Raw genomic sequence first — 25,540 nt, 5'->3', positions numbered from 1 at the left:
AGACAACTGAGTTTAGATAAATAAGGTGTTTTGGGGTGTTACATTGCATATATATATGGGGTTTGGTTTTACACACACTCACACACATACAAACAAACAAACAAACAAACAAATGTGGGTGTGATCTGGGGTTGGGTTTTTTCCTAGCATGGGAGTGGGGAAAATGTTACCGTTCCCAGAAAAAGCACAAAGTTAATTAGACTGCAAACTCCTGCGCTTCTGCCTAGCCCCAACTTTCCTCTGTTTCCAGTTTGAAGGGAAATTAGTGAAGCTGTAACTTCTGGCCTTATCAGTACACAGAGCAGATAGAATTACCTCTCCAGCAGAAGGTGTGCTGCTTCCGAACCCTCCTGGGGCTTTCACCCCCTCTAGCTGACCTGCTCTGTTGCTTGGGCTTGGCTTCAGAAAGCAGCAGACAAAATGAAAAATGACTTGAGTTTGGCTTTAATAGTTTTGTGGATATTTGTGCCACCAATGTTCTCCCCCCCCCCCCGCCTCCATGGCTTAGCCTGCCTTGAAAGTAGAGGAAGAGAGGAAGGGTAAGTGGATAATGGGACTTAGTGGAGATAATGGGCACTGCAGTGTATTTATTTGTTTTGGTGGTGTGTTTTCCCCCTCCTGAAAGTCTTGCTCTTTACTCTAATTCTTTTAATGTCTATCACTTGCTGCAGTTCGCTTGCACTGGTTGTCCCAATCCACAAAACCAGATTTCTCAAAGTCCGTGCATAATAGTTTTAAGTCAAGTCCGGGCCCCATGCTGAACTTTATGTGGTGGTGGCTGGCATGACAGAGTAGCAAACCAAAACTACAGCACTTGTGAGAATGCCTGCTTTCCGCTTTGGATGGGATTGGTCTTTAGACCCTCTTTATGGGCACATGAACACCTCTCCCCCAAACACACAGCTGGTGTCTTTCAACAAAAACGAATTACCCTGGGAAAACATGGGCCTGTGAAACCATACTGGAGGAGTAATGCAAGGAGTTCTGGTATAATCCAGTAACAATTATGCCTGAATTTATTATCCCACCTCTTCTGCGAATGGGTTATTGGATTCCACTTGGACTTCATGTCTTGGGTTGTCCTTTGAAAAAGATGCTTGGCCAACGCTTTCTGGTGTGTTCACAGGATGATCTCAGAAACCAATTGTGGAAGCTCCAACAGTCTTGCTAGAATAACCTCACAAACTGGGTTCCTGTGATCCAAGGAAGAGAATGCTGGGACTTATTTGTGGCAGATGCCCATTCCTCTAGCTACCAGGCGACTGACATGGGGTAACCACTGGCTTCTGTTGACAGGACTGTGATTTAGGTGCAAGAGGATCAGGGTGTAGATGCAGTGGTCTAGATGGGATGCAATGGAAGCTTCTTCCCAGCAGCTTAGACGATGTTCATCCTTGTTCAGCCAATCACATCTCCATACTTCTTAATTATCTGCAGTAGGTACAATTTTGTTCCTGGGTTCCCTTATGCTGGGCTTGGCCTCTTAAAATCCTAAACCAGCCTTAAAAACATCGGGAGAGCATCAGGGATATACTGCAGCAGACTGTGGCGGTTCCACTTAGCATTTATGTATTTATATCCCACCTTTTCTCTAAGGAGCTTGAGGTGGTTCACATGGTTCTCCCCACCCCTCATTTAATACCCACAGCAAAGAAGGTTGCTTTGGGTAGTTTAAGCTGAGAGGCAGTGAGTGAGCTCCATGGTTGAGTGGGGATTTGAACCCTGGTCCCCTAGGTCCTAGTCTGACACTCTAACCACTATGCCACATGGGCTCTCATTGGTAGACCTATCCTCAGAATGTGTCTAATTGCCTATACCTCTCCCCATGCCTTGTGCCAGTGGAGTCCACAAGTTCATTTATGCATTGTGTGAAGAATGGCTTTGAATCACATTTTCTTCCCTGGGTTTTTGAGTTGGTCATTTCAGGTCCTGTAGGGCCAGCGAAGGCAACAAGTTAACTGTTCTTCAGTCACTCAATGCAAGCCTCCACTCTGGCCCTTCCTCTTTCTTCCCCCTGTAGTGCTTCCCTTCTCCACTTCAGCGATCTAAAGTGGCCTGGCCATTTTTATTGTGTCTCTCTCTCTTAAAGTGCTTAATTTTTGAAATGAAAGGTGCTGGGGCTCATGTCCATCTGGAAGATGCAGCCTTTGCCCTCCTCTCCCAGCCTAGTGCTCCCTGGGGTTGATGAGACTTGTAACATCTGGAGGGCACTGGGTTGGAGAAGGCTGGTGTACGTACACCGTGCAGAAAGGAAGGAAACCTGTGCCTGTGTGCTCCACATGTCACCGGTGCTGAGCAGCAGCACTGCAAACAGGTTCCACGGCTAGGTGCCAGCTTTGGTCTACATAAAGCCCTGGGGAAGGGGAGGAGAGGGGAGAGAAGCAGCCATTAGGCTTTGTGGGTGCTGGGTGTTAAACACACACACACACACACACACACACACACAATTAACAAAGCACCATTGGCTGCTCCTGCACATAATCTGCATACCTAGTGGCCCAGTTTTCAGAAAACATACCATCACCTTAATGCACTTTCATGCCTTTAATATTTTTAGTGTGCTTATGTTTTCATGAAATGTGCACTCTCTGTAGAAAAGTGAAATATACATCTATTTAAGTATTACATGCTCTCTATGTGCAAATATATTTTCCCTGGTCTCAGGCATGCATTTATTTTCAAACCTGTGCACCTACACAGGCCACATTTCTCAGGTCCCATGAAGGACGGATTCCTCACTTTTGCACTCTACCTAGCCTCTAAGGCACACTCGTTTTGCGCCATTATGTGCCGAGCTTGTATTTGTGCAGATGGACAGAGAAAGCATAGGATATATGTGTGTGTGTGTTTGAATATCGCACCAACAACCTTCTCACATAGCCATGTGCATAATACACTTTTAACATTAATGACCGTGAAAGCACCCCCAGGCACGGATCCCAACATTTACCCGACATCTCTCCCACGAGCGTTTCTCTCCCCACCGCGACACAAAAGCAGGTGCTTAGACACACTCGCCTCTACGCCTCTACAGCGATTTCCCTCTCGCGTGTATCCAAAGCGCCCCACCGTGCTCCAAGACTGGCACACACTTCAGCCTGCTTTCTGCCGCTTTGGCACCCGTCACACACGCGTCCGAGGCTGGTCGTGGGAATCCGCGCCACCCCACCCCCCGGGCAGCCTCGTGGGTACGCACACGCGCGATGCCACCGGGCACAGGCCACAACGCACAAGCGCATGTGTGTGTGATCAGCTCACCCCCTCTTCCCTGCCCAGCTGCTGCGTGGGTCTCTATGTGAGCGAGAGGAACCCCCCCACCCCCGCCTTCCGAAGGTGCCTCCTCGATAGCCTTCGGGATGCCTCGGAGCGCAGCCTGCCGGTCCCCCCCGCCGGGGGGGGGAGGAGAGAGGAGGGGGTCTGCCGGAGGGCCATCCCCGGACAGATGAGAAGGGGCTGGCACATTGGCGAGCCGCGCACAAGAGGAGGGACCAGCGCTGGGCCGGTGCGCACTGCCCCCCGGGCGCTTGGAGAGCAAGAGAGAGCGAGAGGCGCAGCGCCCTCCCTGCCGCCCGGCCGCCTTCCTTCCCCGCAGCCGGCGATCCGGGGCTCAGGAACTGTCAGCGCAGCCTGGGCGCCTGCTCTGCCCCGGAGCCTTGCTGACAGCCGAGCGCCCCTTCCGCGCCTCGCCGGGCTCTAGCGCAGCCGACCCCCGGGCGCGCCCTCGCCGCTTGGGCCCCCGGAGCAGCCGCCGCAAGACCGGCGCTCCCCTCGCTTTCCCGGCCCCGATTTCCTTCCGCAGCGGCGGCGCCGGCTCTCGAAGGCATGGGCTGGCCGCGCCGAGGGAGCCCCTTGCCCTGACCGAGCCGCTTCGGGGAGGCAAGTGCCGCGTGGGGAGCTGGGCGCGGAGAGACGCGCGAGGAAGAAGAGGCAGCCGAAGCAACCGGCGAGCTTAACGCAAAGCGAAAGAAGGGAGGCTGAGAAGCAGAGACTCCCAGTGTCCCGGGAACCGGCCAAGATCCAGCGCCGGGGGAAACCGCTCAGGATGAATCTCTTCTCGTCCATATTCAGCTATTTGTAAGTAACTGCTGATTATTTGGACTTTCCCGGCTTTCCCTTGCCCCCCCCCCCAAAAAAACAACCACCACCCCAACAGCCTCCCTTGATTTTCCATCTTTATTTCTGCTCCATTTCAAAAGCGAAATCACCTCACCATCTACTTTGTTTTTTCCCCCTTTCCTCCGCTTTCCCATCATTCTAGGCTACTGCACTTGTTTGCTTTCTGCTTGCAGGCACAGGTAAGGAAACTGTTTTATTACTTTTTATCCTTTAAGACATTATTTGGTGCGTCTTGAAGCTCATAGCCAAATCTTTTTCAAGCATCTTTTTTTTAAAGAAATGGAAAGCGGTTATAATAAAAAGAAAAAGTTTAGATAAGGAGTTTGATGGGAAGCGTTTGATGGAGCAACCAAAACACGCAGCAGAACGTTAAATATAAAATGTTTGATAAAATTAAACAACAGGAGGTTGGTTAAAGTGAAAGTAGATGCAAGCTTGGTTCAAAAATTGAAATCGCAGACATGAGAGAAGCATGCAAAATCCAAGGCAAGAAATAGATGCTGATTAATTTAAAATGTACTGCAGTGTTTAGCCAGACATTGTGCAAGTGTGTGGATGGATGGGTAGGTAGGTAGTTATTGTTTGCTGAAATTGCAAGCACCTTTGCTCCATTGCTATGATTTTCAAAAGTTTAATAATATTTAAGGGATGGAAATTCTAACCATTATTAACTCTAGCTTGCTGGCCATCGGTAGTGCTGCTAATATATTAAACAACACAGTCTGATACTGTGGGATCTATAACCCTGCTGGTGCAGTATTGATTGCAAATCCAGAGAGCCAAAGACAAATGCAATTTCCCCTAAGAAAGAGAGTGAAGGGGGGAGAGAGAGAGAGAGGGAGAGAGAGAGATAACAGGTGTAAGGTTCCGAGTTAAAATTGCAAGGATCTCTTGATTCTGTAAGTCAGAGTAACAAAGATCACTCTGAATGTGAAGGAGGAACATGGGAGTTGTGTAAAAAAAAAAAAAGCTACATTGTAATATTTTGGGGGCGTCAGATGGAAATCAAAGCGGGATGTGGGTGTCCACATGGTCCCCTCATCAGAGCTGGCAAAAGAATCCAGAGATATTATCAAAAGAACCTTCTGTAGGAAACACGCAGAGAGACACAAAGGAAAGGAAAGGAAAATTGTCAAGGGAAGACTTCTATAAACTCCAGCTTTGAGGAGGAGGTTACTTTTCCCATTTGCATGGAATAACCTTAGCATTTGACATGGGCAGCGGGTGGGGTGGGGGGAAAAGAGAGAAGAGTCGGGGGTTACTTCGTACACTGCCACCCCATGAGGTTGAAAGGAACAAATCTCCTCAACATTTGCTCAGAATACGTCTTTATAAATGTCAGGGGCAAACTAAACCCCTTCAGACTTAAAAGAGGAATCGGAGATGTGGAGGGGGTGGAAGAATTCTCCTAAGACCAGGCTGTGTGAGAGAGGAGAGAAACAGATCTGAGCAGTGGCAATATCATTGTACAACTGAAGCTACACATAGCCGCTCCCCGCCCCCGCCCCCCCCCCGCCAAACTGTTCCATAACAGAATCTACTGCTAACAGGGTTACGAGTACTTTGAATGTGTGGCTGGGGGTGGGTGGGGAGGTGGGAAACCCATAGCCAGCCTTGATGTGTATGGAAAGGCTCGTAAATATTAGCTGCAAAGACAATTCCGAACTGCCTCGGCTGCTGACACAACTGATCCCTGTTTAAGGGGGATAAAATATGGCTGCTCCCCCCCTCCACCTTCTTCTTTTGGTCACTGGTTACTCTGGTCCACAGCGCACAGGGCCCTTACAGCCCCACAAAGCAAAACTCTCAAACAGGCCACTTGAAAGATCAGGAAAGCAAATACCAAAGACACAGAAACAAGCCCAGTAATTGAAATCCTTGGGATGATTACCTAGCTAGAAGTCCATCGCACTCGCGTGCATGTTGTATTGCCTGGAATGAGCCGGATATGAGTGATGGAGCCGGTTTATTTTTGCTCTGGTGGTGACCTTAAAGTGATTCCTGCAGAGCCTTCCTGGGTTCGAACTGGAGCAAGCAGGATCGGGACCATGCCTACTTGAGCTCCATGGCGTTTGTGACCTGGTTTGAATCGGCACAAGTCTTTCTGAAATCTGAGGAGCTGTGCTGGTTGTAATTCTGTCCCAAGTGTTCCAGGATCACCTGTGTTTTCTTTATCCCATGCTTGATTCTCAACAATAAATGTCTAGGTAGAGGTTGCAATTTCTCATCCATGCCAGGGTTTCTTATATTGACCTATCACGAACCTGGCTCTGCACAGCACCAGCTCAGAGTGCTCTAAAAAAATGCACCAGGAACATGCCGAGAGCGCCTTTCTCGGAGGAGTAGAGATTATAATGGTGTGTTGTATATTTTTCAATTTCCTAAAGGTAACTGTTCAGTCCCCACCTAATTTTACACAGCATGTGAGGGAGCAGAGCCTGGTGACCGACCAACTAAGCCGGCGACTCGTCCGGACCTATCAGCTGTACAGTCGGACCAGTGGGAAGCACGTACAAATCCTGGACAACAAGAAAATCAATGCCATGGCGGAGGATGGAGATGCTCATGGTAAGGCTGAATATGCGGGCAGAAGGGCTGGGGGAGGGTGGTGGTGCGCGCAGCACAGTAATTAATGATTTCCGTCCTCTTTGTTAGCCAGAAATCATTACAAGTGTTCAGAAGGCAGGGGTCTTGCGATGGAAGAATGTGGCAATCAATATTTGTAATAATAGTACATTGCTTTCCCCCTGGGGATCAGGATGATAGCTCTGATTATGAGGAGGCGTGTGGGTTTCGTTTTATTTTTTTACACCTGATCTCTCTGACCACCCAGATGATGGGGTGAGTTGCATTTAAAAAACGTTTTTCTTTTGTGGTCGTGGTGAGGAGCGGAAAAGAAGAGGGATGCCCAAACTGTTTAGATTAGAAATAGCTGGTGCATTCCTGCAACATAGCTCTAGCTAGGATCTCTCTCAGTGATACGGAAACAAGGAAGCATGGAGGATGTGATTCGAAGCCCCAGAGTTTCCCAGAGTCTTAGGCAGAGATTGTCACCAACTGTATTCAGTCTCTGAGTGCAGCAAACACAAATCTGTGGGGTGCACGGGAGAACCTGGCAGCAGATCCTCTTGTTCTCTAAAATAAAGGGGGTTTGGCAGGGGAGCCCTGAGCAGCGTGGAAGTTTTAAATAATTTAGATCGTAAGTGTTAATTACTCTTTCAAATGCTCAAGCCATATACAAGAGGACAAGGTGCTAGCAAAACTGTGGCTTCAATAAATTGTAAGTCTTTGAGCTCCTTTCCTTGCATATGTGAGACACGGGACAAGGTTAGCTGACATTCTGAAAGCTCTGACTTCCTTTATTTTCTGTGTGCTGGCAAAAATATGTGCATCCTTACATTGCACATACATATTTGTACATGCTGTATGCATCCTGCTTAAAATTCCTAGCCTTCCACATTAGATGTGATTTCTCCTTTTCACTTACAACTAAACTGCTGCAAACATTCATCCTCTCATATAGCTTTGGGCTGACTGAAGATTTCAGAATGAACTTTAATAGTTGGGGCTAAGTGGGTTCTACATGTACAAAGATGTATTTTTAACCTTTCAAGCAAAGCATGCCAGCCTTAAAGCAACCATGATCTGAAGGAGACCAGTTTGTTTCACAAACAAAGTTCCCCCTCCCACTTAAATGTCTTATATATAAAGAGAGATTACTTTAGATTTAAATGACAATGTTAAGAGAGGCTAGAATGAAATGAGGGAAACAGCTTGAAAAAGAAAAGACCTCTATTAAAACATAATAAAAAGGTTAAGCATTTGAAGAGCTAAGAAGCAAGCCGAGCAATGATCTAAAACAGAGAGAGAACACAAGCAGTTTTTCAGATGTAAAGTTTTAAAAGAGTCGCAAGTCTGTAAATGTTAAAATAGAGGTTCAGGATTGTTCTATATGAATCTCTGGAGAGACCCCCATGTCTGGAAGAGCTATTAAAACTCTTCTTACTTTCACCTTTTTTAACATTTCCTGAATACTTTCTCCTCTTCGCAGTCCAGTTAGGGGATCAAGTGTGCCTCGCTGCATTTTTTCTGCATCTACGTAGCCACTTTCCCTTCAAAGTTTGAGCACGAAACATAATTTTTCTGGGATAAATCTGTCACTGAAGTGAAAGAATAGAGTTGAAAATGCTAAGCTCCCCCCACCCCCCACCCCAAACAAAATCAACCTTTCGCACCATTAACACCAAATATTAAAACCTCAAGTCTTTATTTTATATTAAGTATTGAAATTGGGGGTTGAAGATTTTTCCTTTTTAAGTGATTTATTTCTGCCAATGACCATTTTCTCTGCTGTGACATTTTTACGGCTGACTTAATGTCAGGTCCATTTTTCTCGGTTATCTGTCTTGATTGTCAATATCTTTCTCCGTTTTCTAATTAGGAGCAAAGCCCCATGCATCTTAAACCTTGGTCCACCTCTCTGAGCTCTGTTTAGCCGTCTATAATCTGGATTAAAATGGTCTTTATCTGTATGAGAAGGAAATTGTTCTGAAAGTGAATGATAATTGCTGTATTGGATTCTGGCTGTGTTGACGGCTGGCATTTGCTACTGGGACCTGGCTGCCGTACATATTTTCGTGCTGCCTGGGGCCTGGGATGCATCTTCCACTGCTGTGGCTTTTTGTAGGCCAGTTGTACTTAACTCTTTGCCCTTCCTGCCCCACTGTGAATCCACGGCTCTGCTTTCGAGCAGAGTTCCAAGCCAGCAGGGCCTGCCAAGCGACCAGCGATTCAGCGCTGGAGGCCGGTCACCAAAGCGGCTCGTGTGGCAAGGCAAAGCCCACCAAACAGACAATAAATCAGAAAGAGCCTTTGAAAAGGTGGAAAGGACAAAAAAGGGGGGGAAAGAGAGAAGCAGCAGCATGTGTTGTTCTGCCTCCGTTCAGGGCTGATTTTCTGTGTCTTTCCATCAGTCAGCAGAAGAGAGCATGGAAATTGATGCTCTTTAAACCTTTTACTGCTCTCTTGATCGACCTCCCTCGCTCGTGCCCCCCAAAGACAGATAAATAAGGGGACCTTGTCTATGTGGCTCAATGAAGAGGAGTCGGGGGTCCAATTGCTCTTTGGCAGGGGGTGGGGAGACGGGGACTTACAGATGTTAATATTTTATAGGAAGGAGAAGTGCTAAAATTAACGGGGTTGTAATGGGTCGGAAGAAGTGATGTGATGTTGTAATTCATACACAGCATAGTATGCAGACAGGGAGGGAAGCAGCCATTCTGCCAGGGTTTGGACCACCAAGGCTTGGGGCCTAGTCTAAAGACTTAGTTTAGATAACTGTTTTCATTATTGTTGGTGAATCCCCGACTACTGACACGGTTGTTTTCTAATCTTTCCTTGTTCACGTGTGTCGAGGCATCCTCCACTATTGTTAATATTGTGGATGTTGGCCCCTGTTGAGGAAATATAGTTATTTTCCCTCAGTGAAGCTGAGGAGAATAATAATGTTGTGGTGAGGTCCTGGCCTTTCACAGACAAAACATGCTGGTTGCAAGAGTTGGGACCTGAATGATCAAAGGGCAGAAACAACTCCCCTATGAGGAAAGGTTGCTATGTTTGAGGCTGTCCCCCACCCCCCAGCTACAAAAAGCCAAGTAGGGGGCATGATCAAAGTTTATAAAATTATGCATGGTGTGAAGAAAGTTGGGTCTGAATGGTGGAAGATTTAGGAAAGGCAAATGGATGCATTTCTTCACACAATATATAGTTAAACTCTTGGATTTGCTACCACAATATGTGGTAATTGCCAGCAACTTGGATGGCTTTTAAAATGGGACTAGACAAATTCAGCTATTAACAGAAGCTAGTCTTGATGGCTGTGTACTACTTCCAGTATACCTCTGAATGCCGGTCACTAGGGGACAACAGTAGGACAGGACTTTTGCCCTCATGTCCTTCTTGCGAGTTTCCCATAGGCATCTGGTCCACCACTGTGGAACACTGGATGCAAGACCAGACGGGACTTTGGCCTGATCAAACAAGGCTCAGTCTTATGTTCTTATGAGAATGAGAGCAGAAGAATGATCTGGTGCTGAATATGTAATAGGATGAATTTCTGTGGGAAATAGTATAGATCCACTAGCGTTTCTATGATCCATAACTCTCTTTATTTAAGTCAAATATCCAGGGCCTGTTACTTTAGGATCCTGCCCATTCAAATCTAGTTTTCCTTTTGCCCATCTACGCTTTTGTTGGATGCTTTGTACCCCAATTATTATTATTATTCTTTAGAAGACATCTGAAGGCATCCCTGTATAGGAAAGGGTTTTTTTTAATAATGTTTAATGTTTTATTATATTTTTATATACATTGGAAGTTGCACAGAGTGGCTGGGGCAACCCAGTCAGATGGGCGGGGTACAAATTATCATCATCATCACCACCAGAGGAAGAGACTGTTTCTCTTCATAATCCATCTCAGGTTTGCTCCAGACCCACTACTTTGCCAAATGAGTGTTTTGTATGTGCCAGTGGCAATGGTGATGGAGGAGTGAACTGTAGGTTCCTGTGAAATAACATACCCCAGAAAAGCATCTTAACCAGCCCCTAGCTATATACATAAATGCAGCTTCCATTAGCTCGGGCATACTAGGTTTGAGACCATTGATTTATTCTACTCTGTTACTGTTGCGTCTTGGATTTTATTGCTCCTGTTTATTCAGCTCTAACAAAGTGTCAGACACTGGGCAGGCCATAGAACAAGCCTTGTAAGCCAACTCTGGATTGAAAGATAGTGTGGAAATCAAATAAATAAATAAATAAACAAGCAAGTGATACAGTCCCTGCCTTCCAAGCTTTGTAAAATCGATAGGACAAAAGCGAGAGGGGCATAGCTTGAGAAAGGTTTCAAGTTGTCCTCATGAATGGCTAAAAAGAGAAAGCATTGTGGAGTGTAGTGGCCTTTTAAGCACTGGCTTCATGGCCACAGCACTGAAGGATTTCCCATGGTCCTATTCAGATTGGAAATACCTCGCCCCCTTGCCCTGCCTGAGGAAGCCAGATCACAAGGGCAAAATGAGAGGTTTGTGCACAGCCAAAGTCAAGGGCCAAAAAGCCTTGTAAAGGTCAAAGGGCAAGGTATAAGTGAAATAGAAAAGTCTACTCCTGCAAATGAACTGCAACTGCTTCTGAAGTGTCTCTCTTCCCATGAAGAAGGATATTTAAAAAGTGTCTTTTGATGCTTTTTCATACAATGCTTATAGCACATCAAATGTAGAGTAGCTGCTTGATTGTTGCAAAGGATTTAAACATCTTACTTCAAAAAACCTCCCATTTCAGGCACAACACAATTTCCTAACTTTCAGATCATCGTAATACAGTATATTATGGCTGGTGTAAAAAGGCCATTGCGTTTTGAAGTGATGCTGTCTGGAACATGGCAGTGCTACAATTGGCTATTGATTAAGCCCAGCTTCACTGATAATGAGTGAGACAGTCTGGACCCAAAATGTCCCTCAACCAAACCTCAGGCATCTGGTGACCCAAACCCTAGTGCTCCATTTGCCATGAGGAGGCTTGCATAAGAGCTAAGCTGGTTACAAAGTGGGAAAATGATCCTCATCAGTTTACAAGTCTATATGTTTTGCCCATTTTCACAACTTGAATAGTTTCTTTGACCCTTTCCTGTGTCTGTAGGTCAGATGAGAAACTTTCATTAGCTAAAATTCGTTCTTCTGTTTAACACTTTCTCACTTCCTTTCTCTCTCCCACATTAGCAATATTCACATGTGATACATTCCAGATGAAAAATGTTGGTGTTAGGGAAGATCCACATGTTGTTATTGCAGGCAGTTTCCTAAGTCTCCCCAATTCCCTCAGCCAGGCTGACTCCTAGTATTGGAGCCACTCTTGGGAAAACATGGGTTAAAATGACCAGGGGAAGGTGGAACATTTGCAGGAGAGAATTAGAGGAGGGTTAAGCACCCCCTGCCAGTTCTCCTCTATACCCTCCCTATATTAGCATTACGGAAACCCATGCAAAGTTTGAAATTCTGTGGGTTTTTCCTACTGGGAAGTTCCACCTTTAGTGTCACAGGTGAATATATCCCTTGGTTTGAGGATTTAGCTGGCATTTCTACTTGATGTCCTGAGTCTCGACAGTTTTGCTTCTTTTGGAAGCACCTTCTCTTTTTGGTAAACTGAATGCTCCACTTCTTTTATAATGAGGTGCTATCATCCTGCCTTTCTAGGTGTTTGTGTTATGGAAATGTGCTGTAAAAACGATCATCTGATTGGCTGAGCACAAGAAGCAGAACAGGAGAGGTTGTGTTTATGTTTTGCCTAATGATTAGAACAAACTCATTCAAGTTTTGCATTGGGGGTGGGTGAATCATTCAGCAGCAAAGGTGATGCAGGAAAGCTGCTTTTTCTCAGCAAATTTCAAGGTCTCTTTTGATCCTTCCTCTGACTGATTAGAGTTTTCAGCTTTGTATTTGTGGATATGAGGCATGGATACCACAGACCACATATAGCTTGACGATGCATAAGGTTTGTGTATGAAACTCAGGATCACCTTTTCTTCAGAAGCCCTTGTCAGACATAGTAGGTCTCAGACTCTAGAATTTGGGGAAAAGGCACTGACTCACTATTTACTAGAAGGATTCCCTTACCCCCTGTGTGCCCACTGGACCACTTCAATCTATGGAACTGGCCATTTTACAAGCGCCAAACAATGTTTGCTACACGCTTGCAAGTAATCAATCTTTCAAATAGGCAGCACCTACTCTTTAGAAGTCCCTGTTCATTAATATTAGCCAGGCACCTTTGTGGTTTTGGTTTTACCAGGCATGTAATTTTGACACACAATTTTATTATGTACAATTGTTTAAAAATTGCAGGTTTTGTTTGTATATAAAAATTACGTTAACTTTTTCTTAATGTTTGCTTTTATTGATTTTTATTTCAAATGAATATTTTAGATTTTTCTTTGCAAGCCCCTTAGAGGCCTTCTATTGAGTAAATTGGATATAAACATCAATTGACAAACAAATATTCCCTGCACTGCCACAGCAGCAGCAAATACATGTTGCAGCTGGAGATTTGAGACAGAGGTTTGTTGAGTCCAGTTGAGACCCACAGGGTTCTCAGTGTCTCCTACAGTATGCCAATCCTTCCAATATAACTGCATAACCGAATCACTTCCATTGTTAAGTCTGATCAACTTGCTGTGACGGCTAAAACCATTTTACTTTGCTCTGCAATAGGGGCAGGAAACATGCAGTCCTCCAGTTATTGCTGGACTACAACTCCCATCATACCTGACCATTGGCCATGCTTGCTGAGACTAATGGAACATAGCAACATAGGGGTACAGGTTCCCTGCCCCCTCTCTAGAACATCTCATTGCTCCCTCCGAGAATCCCAAGTACCAAGCTACCATCATTAAAGCTTCTGGCCCATTCTGCAGATAGACTCCTGCAGATATATTGGTCTCAAAACTATCCATGATGGTGGCAGGTGCATTAAATCTGGGCCTGCCTTGGTAGCAGAGAAAGGGGGAGCAGAGTCTCTTTCTAAGAGCAAAGGGGACATGTGAGGGATTGGACCCCTTCCCTCTCCAGTACCTTGTCAAAAAATTTTCACTATAATGCTTTCCGTGCAGCAAAATGGGCCTAGGACTGCCTGTAACCTGTCCTGTTTACAATAGGTGATGGGATGAGATGGTCCTAGATGGGACTTCCCTCCTGTCTCTCTCTGTGTGAGTGAAACATGTGAAATTGAGAATCACAAACAAGAACCATTTTGCCTGTACCCAAGACATGATGAATTCCATAATCTGACATTGCTAGAGGGATAAAGTCTAACTTATCATAACTGGCACTGCAACAGCAGTGGGAGATCAGTACTGATGATATATTGAGCATCATCAAGAGTAATGACTGCCTAGGTTCTGGCTTGTGAGCAAACCTTCCCTTTAAAGTCATAAAGAGCAAAACCAGTTTTGGTGCCTGGGACACTTTGAATCCCCATTCAACTGACCAAAAATGCTGCACAGTACAGAAATGTTGCTCCGTTTCCTCTCTTTCATGTACAATGACAGAGAAGGGCTGGTATGGGTGAGATGGCCCTTTGGGGCTGGCTGGCTCCATCTCTTTGGGGTTCCTGCAGCAGCAAGAAGAAGGGGACAAGCCATTGATCTGTGATTTGCATAGCTGCTTTGAAAGTTAATCAATGCCTCCATTAAAAAAACTGAGACTAAATCAATACGCCCTCTCAACTCTCGCAAAGGTGAAATGCATTAAGGGGCTGCCCTTACCCTTCCTGGCTTCCTCTACCAGCTGCAAAGTCAGCATCAGTTCAGAGAGACAGAGAAAGGACTTAAACTGATCATTTGGAGCTTCTTGACCTACACAGAAAAGAGATACAAGAAGAGCAAGGGGACCAAGTATAAAAATACCAAATTAGAAAGTAATTTTCCTGCTGCTACTGCCCAAATCATTGTGTGTCCTTTTAAAGTAGGATAATTTAAAGCAATTACTGGCCAGGGCTTTATATTAACCTTGTGTCCTGTAGCCTTTCTGTGTTGTGTGCCACAGACATGTGCCCGCTTAGTTCTCTATAATGAGAGGACAAGGGATCTTTTGCTCTAAACAGCAACTGGATGTCCATTGGTTTCAGAAATGGAAGTATATAAGACATTCCATCCAGCGCTGTAAGACATGCAATAGCCATCATGCATGGCCGACTCTTGAAAATAGGTCTGATTCTGTCTATTGCTGAATTTAAGATGTCCGTTTCCTGAAGAAACAGGACTGCTGAAACGCCTGCTGAAAACTTTTCTATTCCACCAGGCCTATGCAGGCAATTAAGAGTACATCTCCCTCAATGGTCTATTGATGTTTGTTTTTAATTTCCTTTTGTTTTTAACTAGTTTTTTAACTTTCTAAGATTTTATTGTCTGGTTTTATGTTTTTATATCGTTGTAAGCCATTGTGATATATTTTTATGATACAGCACTATAGAAATATTTTTTATAAATAAATAATAAGTAACCTTTGAATTGTTGGTTTGTTGCTGCTACTATGGGTGAACAATTAGGAAGCCACCCAGTACATGTAGTCACTATGTATGCCATCTTTTCCCCAGGCTTCTCCACTGATTTTGATGACAGTGGCAGCAAAAAGAAAAGAAATTTAAAATACTAGTGCCTTGATGGTGGGGGGGATGCAAATCACCTCCTACCCTAGCCATTGAATCAATCATTTGATGAGAGGAGAGGAGGCAATAGCTCTCTTCCTCAGTTGACGTGCATGGAGGTGAGAGGGTTGTGTGTTTGTGTGTGTATGTGTGTGTTTAAAAGACAGGTTTGGGGTACTAGACATACCCACTTTTGGTCACACCCATCACTAGCAGGTCGCTTTTGAAGGGTGGCCAAGGTTGAATGTGACACTTGGTCTTATAATTAGTTCACCCTGATCCTTCTCTTAGGGGAGGGCCATAGCTCAGTGCTAGAGCATCTGCTTTGCATGTAGAAGGTCCCAGGTTCCATCCCCGGCACCTCCAGTTAGAACCAGGACCATCTGCTGTCTAGCAGAAAAGTACTGTAGACAATACTGAGCTATAAGGACCAATGGTCTGACTTGATAGAAGGCTACTGTAACAAATGCTATAAGGAGGGACACAGCATCCCTTCCCATTGGTTGTGTGGTCCGTGCTGCCTAAGAAAATGCTATTTGTAGAAGACAAATTATCCTCTTGGAGTACTGTATGTGGTGCCCATCTTGTAACATTCATGTGACTCATTTTCTTGCCATCTTCTCCCACTCCAGCCAAGCTCATTGTGGAGACCGACACATTTGGGAGCAGAGTAAGAATCAAGGGGGCTGAGACAGGCTTCTATATCTGCATGAACAAGAAAGGAAAGCTGATTGGCAAGGTAAGGGGGCTTCTGGGGTAGGAATTGCTTGCTCTGCGACAAGGGGAGGAGCAGGACAATCTTCTCAGGAACAAAATATGGGAATGGAAGGGAAAAGGGCCTACAACTGAAGCTGGAAGCGAGCTTGTTCACATGCATTCACTTAGGCTGTATTTCATGTGGCTACTGCTGTGGTTAGTCAGAACCACACATGCGCTGAAATTCAAGCAATGTCTAAAGATGAGGAGCAGTAGAGGTTGGTCCATTAGAGCAGCGCCACTCCAGCCCCAGCCTACCCTCAATGACAAAAAACATTCCAAGACTGAAAATCTGCTGCATCAACTCTTCTCCATCATTAATATGCTGGGCAAGTATCTGGAGGCCCTCTTTCGCATGGCCAGAAGTAGCAGACAATTTAAAAGGCTTGAACATACACACACAAGCACACACACTAACCTCTTGCTATGGGAGGTATCAGATGGTTTTTCTTTCAGGTTATGTCTCCATTGGAGGGGAAGTCTCATTTCCCCAACACTCGAGCAGCAACTCTGTATTGCTGAGAAACACGATGCCACCTACTGCCTCCATTCCTCTTGAGGTTACAATGTACAGGGTTGTTGTGAGACCATCACAAGCACCTATTTGATAGAGCCTGTGGCATTCATAGCATCATATAGTCATTGGGTTGGGGAGGGGGCAGTCTTTTAGACAACCCCCAAGTCAATTACATATGCAGGAAATACATTAGATTACATACATTTTCTATCTATCTATCTATCTATCTATCTTTCTTTCTTTCTTTCTTTCTTTCTTTCTTTCTTTCTTTCTTTCTTTCTTTCTTTCTTTCATCTATTCATTAGTGTTAGAGAATCCCCAGCAAATGGCTGTTTAGTCTCGGACAGAAGGTTTCCAGCAAGGAAAAGCTGGGCAACTCCCTTTGTGATTAGTTCCAAGGGAGGAAGTGTTCCTACCACTAAGACAATTTCTCCTAATATCTGCCATCCCACAACTTAAGCCCATTTCTGATGACAAAAGTCTCGCCTCCCTCTCCCTCCTCTCCTATTAACATGCACAAGTTTGGGATGCTCATAACTGTTCACCAAAAAACAAGCACCATGCAAATAATAAATGAAAATACCAAAGCAATATACTATATAAAAAACAATATACCATCCAAAAACCAGTTAGGATCTGATGATTTGCTGTGGTGACCTGCTCTGTATTTGTATGGTTTGCCACTTATGCACATACGTTGTTGTTTCATATTAAATGCATCACACCCTGTGATCAATTAAAAAAGCAGAATACACTAAACCAAATGAAAACCCAAGAATTGGCCTAGAAGGTCTCCTCTCCACTCCCTATAAATACAGCTATCCTCAAGCATCTCCTTTATCTGACACCTACTTGTCATCTGTTTCACTGTTCAAAGATGCTAGCCAGGAGACATTTTCCCCACTGCAAAGAAAGAAAAGAAATGTCCAAGCCCTAACCAAGCATACTACGGAGTAAGATCCATTGAACTTGGCGACTCCTGAATAAACATATTTAGGATGGCACTGTTGGTCTTCTTTGTAACATGGTGTTTGGGGGGGGTTTTTGCTTGCAGAAAAAGCATTTCAATATGCTGTAATAGGAAATGATACACTTCAGGAAAAGCTTTACCAGCTGATTTTGCTGATGTGTGTAAACTGGCCCTGAGCACAGATCTAAGACTTCTTGGAAGCAGAACTTAGAATGTGTTTGCTACCAAAAGAAGGGGGGGGAAGCATGATTGAATTAGACTTTACAGCAGAGATAGGGGGCATTTTTAAACTCAAGGGTCACATGCTTGAGGAACATGCTCAGGGGCTGCAAACTAGTAGTAACACCTCTTTTCTTATTCTGCTGCCCACTCCTATTCCTTTCTCTCCCCCCCTCTCTTCTCTTGTTACCCAACACAAAAACACAGTGGGCTGTTCATTGGAGAAGTGCTTGCTCTCTTCTTCCACCAGCAGCTTCCTTGGCTTCCATGCTGGGGGCTGAGAAAGCAGTTTGCTTCTCTCAGGGTCCAGCACTGAAACATTGTTCTCTATCACCCCACATTATAGCCTTGGGTTTACCCTTAAAGAATGCCCATATGAAGCAACTAGACTTTTCTAGCACCTATCTAAGAACATAAGATGAGTCCAGCATCCCGTTCTCGCAGCATCCAACCAGATGCCAATGGGAAGCCTGCAAGCCAGACATGAGTGCAATAGCACTCTGCCCACCTGGGATTACTAGCAGCTGGTATTCAGAGGCATCTAGAAAAACGCTTATTTTTTTGGCCCATCAGCATTTGCAAAAATAGTTCTAGTTCTACCAAAACAGTCCACAAAAGCCCTAGTGTCCTAGCTGAAGAATATACATTGTTCATTAAATTCTGTTCATTGCACTACTACTATAGTGCAGAATTTCAAATCTTGGGAAGAACTGCGCACACATACATATATATTTAAATTTCCCCTTGGGATAAGCCAAGCCACAAAGGCAGAGACTGGCTGTAGCTCAGTGGTAGTGTGCACACTTTACATGTAAATGGTCCCTCTTAGGCTCAGTCTTCAGAAAGGGCTGTGAAAGACCCCTCTCTGAAACCCTGGAGAGACGCTGCCAATCAATGTAAACACAATGTTGAACTATACCAGGCTTCCTCAAACTTGGCCCCCCAGATGTTTTGAAACTACAATCCCCATCATCCCTGACCACTGGTCATGCTAGCTAGGGATCATGGGAGTTGTAGGCCAAAAACATCTGGAGGGCCGAGTTTAAGGAAGCCTGAGCTATACAGAGCAATAGCCCAACTCTGTTTAAGGCAATTTCCTATGCTCCTTCCTGTGTAAGCACTTACTTTGCTTTGCCAGCAGTGACCTTGCAGTTTCTCCTCTCTGTAGAATTACTTGCTCAGCCATGGATAATTAACCATATGACCTTCCAACAGCTTAGCTTTCCTCAACCTAGATGTCCTCTTCTTCCTTTTACTTTTGTCCTGGGTGCTGCTTGTGTGATCTGTTCCTGATTAGAATCAATCAGGGGACAGGTGGCTGCATTGCTTGCATTCCAATAAGTATTTGAGTGCTTGTTGCCCTTGCCTCATTTCTCAGGTACAGTGGTACCTTGGGTTACAAACACTTCGAGTTACAGACTCCACTAACCTGGAAGTAGTACCTCGGGTTAAGAACTTTGCCCCAGGATGAGAACAGAAATTGCATGGTGGCAGCGGGAGGCCCCATTAGCTAAAGTGGTACCTCAGGTTAAGAATGGACCTCCAGAATGAATTAAGTTCATAACCAGAGGTACCACTGTATTGACTAGGTTGGTAGTTGATGGGTTGACTAGCTATATATCTTCTATCAGCCAATGATGTCAACCAATCCTAGCGTGAGTGTGCTGAAGTAGGTCTGAGCATAGCTGCAGATTTCTCTGCAGTATCCTGGAGGTGCGGTAGAGGTGGGATGGTGGGGAACATTTCCAAGTAATATTAAGCATAATCTTTGGACATAATCATCCACTCTCTTTGGTAAGTGTAAGGCTGAGGACAGTAGACATTCACAATCTAGGTGATTCCTCTTGAGTCCCCTCTGAGTTTTCCAGTTGGTGTGAAGTGTCAGGATGGGGTTGAATGTGAGCCACCAAACAATCCTATATGCATCCCTCATGAGTTGGTTTGCATTCAAACAAAGCAATCCTTAGCAACATCCCAGGTCTGTTGAGTTTTCTCATAAGTGCTAAGGACACTTTGCACCTTCTGAAAGTGGCCTTTTCAAAATAGATCTACACATTACACTTTAGCCAGAGACAACTTCACGGACCAATAAATAGCTAGAGAAAACCATTCGATGTGAACTGTTTAGTTTGTGCCTGCAAGATTGGATAAGGTAATATCAGATGTCCAGGGATTTATGGAAATGTGTGTTTATTGAACTGAATGTTTAGATAGCTAAACAGGAGGTATTAGTACTAGTGGTATACTAATATTAAAATCGTGGATACCCCCAGTTTTGTAATTTATATTCCTGGAGTTCCCACAAACTTTGAATTGGATGCCTTGACTGTTCTGGATAATACAAAGTACAAAATAGACTTAACTGTTTCCTTTGGTACATCATTGGGGGATGTTTGTTAGACAATAAGCATTCTTGGCATAATAGCACCCAGGTCAAACAGTGTTCAAAGCATGGTTAAGTGCTATCACTACTTACAAAGTCCCTGCCCCCCTATTTTTAGACCAGGACAACCTGGCTCTGGTTCCATGGGGAGACATGGCGAAAAGATGAAGGGCATCTCCATTCACTTGTCTCTATTGTTCCCACCTGCAGAGCAACGGCAAAGGCAAGGACTGTGTCTTCACCGAGATTGTGCTGGAGAACAACTACACAGCATTGCAGAACGCAAAGTACGAAGGGTGGTACATGGCCTTCACCCGCAAGGGGCGTCCCCGCAAGGGCTCCAAGACTCGCCAGCATCAGCGTGAGGTGCACTTCATGAAGAGGCTACCCAAGGGCCACCAAACGACAGAGCCTCACAGACGCTTCGAATTTCTCAATTACCCTTTCAACCGGAGGAGTAAAAGGACTCGGAACTCCAGCCCCAAGCCCACCCCCTGACCCACCACCCTCCTTAGTGCCACTTGGGCCCACCCTCCTTTCCCTTTTTTGTTGGAGGACATTCTGTAGAGACTTTTAACTGATGGACAATGCCTAGAGACTTAACCTGTGATGATAATTAAAACGAGGGTGGAAGAAGAGGGGGAAACCAAACTTGATCTAGTTGTTTATAATTGTTTGTTTTGTGTTTTTTAAAAAACAAAAAGAGGCTCTATTTTTGTATTCCAACTTTACAGCTTTTTTAAGAAAAAGCACTGTAACGTTAAAAGACTTGTGAAGGGTTGCTCTTCACTTAAGAAACATTTTGAGTCCATGGGGGGCGTGTTATGTTTTAATAGACTGTTAAAAAAAAAGTGGGGTGGGGGTGGGTAGGAGGTAGTTGATCTAGGGGTAAGAATAGAACCTACCCTCTTCAATCAAATAATAAATTTTGGGACCAAATTTCTACCTCAAATAAAACAAATGTAATAGAAACACAACCCATCCAGAGCTTCTGTGCAAGTTCCATTTATTTTGATGGGTCTGTGTATCCACCTGTTCCTGGTACCTGCAGACTGTGGCCTTTCTCAGAGTCAAATGAGTGCAAGTCCCTTTGTAACCAGCGAGAGACTTGCAGGTACCAACAGGGTGGGATGTGAAGTCACTGTTTCCATTTCTGAATGAGAGAGCGAGAGCAGAATCCCCAAGGCTGAATGAATGAACGCCAGCACAGAGGTGGTGCTGAGATGAGGGCCGCCAGTTTTGCTTTGTATGTTCTATCCAAGCTGATCATGTCTCCAGAGGTCTGCATTTTTATTATTATTCTGTAGACCATTTATTTTGTATTTGTTATGACAATAAAGTGCCACTGAGTTCAAATGTTATATATTTCCCCATTACACCCGTTTCATCAAAGGTGCTTCTTGTCTCAAGTTTCCCAATGAGACTGAACTGGGATCTCACTCATGTTACCGGCATGGAGGGTGGTTGGGCCCCTAAAAAGCCAAAAGGAAAATAAGAAAGGAAGCCTTGCTCCCACTAAACTGGTGTTAGCAATTTGAACCCCTCCCCAGTCCATATCTGACTCCTCAGAAATGTTGCCTTGCCCCTCACTTACCAACCTTGATAAGAGCTTGCAGCCTTGCTTGCAGATACTCCGTTGGCCAAGAAACCCTTGAGAATCTTATACCAGGGCTGTCTAACAGGTTGGTCCGTGGTCGATCCTGGTTGATCTTGGGACCCCCCAAAAAAACTTTGTAACAACTTTACAACTTTGGCTCCCTAAAAAAAGCCCAACAACTTTGATCACTGCCAGTTTTTTGTTTTTTTTTTATAGTGGGAGTAGTAGATCAGTCTCTTGGAATTTGGACAGCCCTGTCCTATACTGATGGGGGTTTCTGTGTACGAGATGCTGATGTTGGCCTTTAATCGCCACAGAAAATATTGCTTGCCTTACTGCCTGTGTCCCAGTTTATTTCTCTGCAGGGAGGCTAGATTAGATCCAGCTACGCAAGCCTTGAATGGGCTGCTGAATGGTGGCATCTTTTGTGTAATCAGGAACTTCAGAAGGCTTAACTAATACTTTTAAGGGCGAGGCGGGAGGGAGAGATGCTGAGTTGGACGTTTGGTTTGAAAGGGGTTTCTACTTTGGTTTACTACTTTGCAAAGGATTATTTAAAATAACCACAAAAGAAAAGATACTTTTGAAAACTTCAGTGTGTGGAAGCTGTGAGCTGGCTTGTTGTCACAGCACATCTTTCTTGTGGGGTAGTTTGTCTCCTTGAGGGATTTTTTTTTAGAAAAATTGTTACTGTGTACAAATTGAATATGAAATGGTCTGAAATATTTATTTAATATGTGCATTAAATTTTTCTACTAGTATAAATGAGGTGTGCTCTCTCTGGCTGTGTGATTTCTAGCAGGGCTAGGAATCTTTTTTTTTTTTTTTTTTTTGGGTGGTGCTGGAGGAGGACAAAGGATTGGGAGGAGGGAAATTTGCAAACACCAGAGGTGAGAAAAAACTGGGTTGCAAATCCTTTAAGGGTTGGCACCTGGCTTTGGCTCTCTGGGGACAGGTCATCACAACAGCTGCTTGTGTTTCTTGTGGACATTTTAACAATGTAACTAATTGTCGCCTTTGAAAAGTCTTGGAATGGGAGTATTTTTTTCAAAGCTTGTGGTGGTGTCCAGATTCTTAACAGCTTGGGAAGGGCAGCTATTATGGCTACAGGAAACCTTGAAATGCTGACTTAAATTATCAATACTCTGGAAAATGAATTAAAAGCATTTTGGTAGCTAAAAGCCAGAAGCACCCCTCCCCCCCCCAAAAGGAGAGGATGACCCACTTACTACAAACACTCATTTAAATTGACATCATCATCATCATTACTACTACTACTACTACTACTACTACAACTACAACTACTACTACTACTACTACAAATACATACAAAGCATTAGGATGCAATCCTTTGCCCACTTACTTGGGAGCCAATCTCGTTGAACTTAAGGAGTTTGGCTTTTAAGGAGACATGCACAGGACTATACTATGTTTTAGGAGCTAATAAATATTGTGATATATAATAATAATAGTAATAATAAAATTTATGACGGTCCCAGACCAGATTCACATACCGTACTAAGCGAACATAAAACACAATAGGATTAAGCTTAAATTAACAATCGAATATGACAATAAACAATACGAATATGGCAGCCATTAGAAATGTGGTTTAAGTCTTAGTCTCTAAAAAATGATCTAGAGTTTGCATCTGAGGCCTTAGTCTTTGTAACAGCACAATGAACTTGTGGCATTCACTGCTGCGATACGTGGTGACGGTCACTAGCTTGGATGGGGACTAGGCACACTAGTGTAGAGGGGCCCATTGACCATTTTGCTTGCTCTCCACATCAGATCACCTCCTGGAGGATAGGGTGTACAGATGTTGCTGCTGCTTCCTGTTCCTTGTACTGCTTGTTCACTTAGAAAGGGCAGGTGAACTGGCAGAAACAGCAAGGAAGAGAAGCAGCCACAAGGCATGAAAGATCCCCTGCAAGGGAAATACATTTGAAAATGGGATGGGAGGCAGGAGTTGGTGAGCTTCAGTTTGAGAGTGTATGTCTTGAGAGTGTGACATGCTCCTAATTGGGAAAGAGTTCTGGGGGAGAATGTTATGCACATTGGTCTGTAGAATGTTTGGGGCTGGGGAGGTTGGAAGGTTCCCTTCTCCCCACCCCCTTTTTAAATAAGAAAAGCCTGAGGATGAAGATGCTGCAAGCGCAACCCAGGCATCTTTTCTAACTCAGGCCCAACTATTCTCACTGGCTCAGTTTCCAGCTTAGAAGCAGAGAGGACATCCCTGTGATTCACTCTGGAATTGCCCTACAGCAGTGATTGGGAACCTGTGGCCTTCCAGATGTTGATGATTTACAACCCCCCATCATCCCTGGTCACCTGCCATGCTGTATAGGGTTGATGGACACTAGAGTCCAGCAACATCTGGAAGTCCCAGCTCCCCCCTCCCTGCTCTACAGGCATCTAGAGGAATCTGGACTACCAGCAGAAATGAGAACAGGAGCCCAGAATTATGTAACTGGTAAAGTCAAGGCTTCTGCAACTGGATATCCAGTTTTTCACAAAAAGGAAGAAATTGGAGCTCCCTTCCGTATAACTTCAAGTTTTATGGGCAGTTCAAACCATTCTGTTTGGGAGGGCAAAGCTGATAACCATTTAAAATGGGCCCTTCTTGCATCAGGATGGTGTGGGGGATGTGGCAGTTTGCTAGGTATAATTAATAGCTTCCTTGCAAAGCGTTTCTTTGATGAAAAGGCAACACCCCCAAGAAGTCTGTCATTATATAATAGCCAAAGTCCCCTGTACAATTAGTATTAGCAAAACCTAGCCAGGCTGTGGCCTCTGTTACAGAAGCTTTATTGAACACCCTTCCTTATTGATTTGTATAAATTCCCTATACGGTTGCAGAATTGCTTGTACTTGAGTGGATACTAAGGTTTCTAGATCAAAGAATGAGTTGTGCAAGAGTTGGAAATAAGGGAAACTCACCCTTACAGACTGTGGGGCTTGATGATCCTGAATAGGAGGGAGAGCTTTGCATCAGACTGACCTCTAAGTTCATAGTATTATTTGTTGTCTCTTTGGTGTATTATATTCACAGTTTATTTTGGGATAAATTACAGGGCGATCCTTAACGTGCCTATTCAGCAGTAAATTCCATTCAGTTCAACAGGAATAACTTCCAGGTAAATGTTTCCATTCTGGGTGGCAGCTATCATCTGAAATAAATGCTTCCATATACTCTTTCTACCTCTTCATTACTTATGTGATTTACCCAGCTGCTATCCTATATATCCACTTACTTATTTGTACGCCCCACTGTACTCAGAGTAGACATAGAATCACACTACTCCATAACTTTTAGGATGTGCTCTCAGGAATATGAGCCATTGGCTCATATTCTCCAACCTTCCTCCTAATTGTGGTTTAATAAAGTGCCATGTTCTCTACCGAAATTAGTGCACATTCAGAAATCACTGTAGATTTCATATATGCGAGGTGCAGGGGGGTCATACTACTTTTATGGTTAGGAATCTAGTTAAGACATGTAATGATTTAAAGTGATTTCCATAAAATAGTCAATATTTCAAGTTTATCTGGTTTCTCCTAGCCCAGTCTCTTTACAAAAGGCTCTTGATTCTTTGAATACTCCCTTCCTGCTGATGGAAAATATCCTGTCTGATCTCCCTTTTTGGCACCTTGTCCATCATTCAATTGATCATAGCCATGCAGCTCTGAACCAAGCAAAGATGCACAGTTCCACCAACCTATGCTGAAGTGCAGGAGTATACAAGCTTCACAGTTACACAGAACTCTTTGTCAGGCAAAATGA

The 25,540-nt window shown here is 44.4% G+C and overlaps 1 protein-coding gene and 1 long non-coding RNA gene across 3 annotated transcripts; one reads left to right on the top strand and one right to left on the bottom strand.

The window, feature by feature from the left end:
• The first annotated feature begins 3,522 nt into the window (after positions 1 to 3,522).
• Positions 3,523 to 21,869, top strand: FGF8 (fibroblast growth factor 8). 2 transcript variants are annotated; one of them, XM_083505270.1, is made up of 5 exons: positions 3,523 to 4,074; positions 4,259 to 4,295; positions 6,537 to 6,684; positions 15,944 to 16,050; positions 20,367 to 21,869. In XM_083505270.1, the coding sequence occupies exons 1-5, from the start codon at positions 4,043 to 4,045 to the stop codon at positions 20,652 to 20,654; spliced, it is 612 nt and encodes a 203-aa protein (XP_083361396.1). In that variant the 5' UTR covers positions 3,523 to 4,042; the 3' UTR covers positions 20,655 to 21,869. The 2 variants fall into 2 exon arrangements, with proteins under 2 accessions (XP_083361396.1, XP_083361395.1); XM_083505269.1 differs by having other exon boundaries at positions 6,504 to 6,684.
• Positions 7,891 to 10,214, bottom strand: LOC310707833. The gene is made up of 2 exons (XR_014526742.1): positions 10,015 to 10,214; positions 7,891 to 8,276 (listed from the first exon to the last, which is right to left on the bottom strand). It is a non-coding gene; the product is annotated as an uncharacterized lncRNA (long non-coding RNA).
• Positions 21,870 to 25,540: the final 3,671 nt, after the last annotated feature.

Source organism: Podarcis liolepis, assembly GCF_965112155.1.
Source record: "Podarcis liolepis genome assembly, chromosome: 5".
Classification (NCBI taxonomy): Eukaryota; Metazoa; Chordata; class Lepidosauria; order Squamata; family Lacertidae; genus Podarcis; species Podarcis liolepis.
This window is presented reverse-complemented; position numbering and strand designations above follow the sequence as displayed.

Bases quoted from the DNA above. Each gene is read 5' to 3' on its own strand.
- FGF8 (XM_083505269.1), top strand. From the start codon at position 4,043: ATGAATCTCTTCTCGTCCATATTCAGCTATTT. The intron at 4,296-6,503 runs GTAAGGAAACTG...AATTTCCTAAAG, and splicing joins CTTTCTGCTTGCAGGCACAG to GTAACTGTTCAGTCCCCACC. The intron at 6,685-15,943 runs GTAAGGCTGAAT...CTCCCACTCCAG, and splicing joins GGAGGATGGAGATGCTCATG to CCAAGCTCATTGTGGAGACC.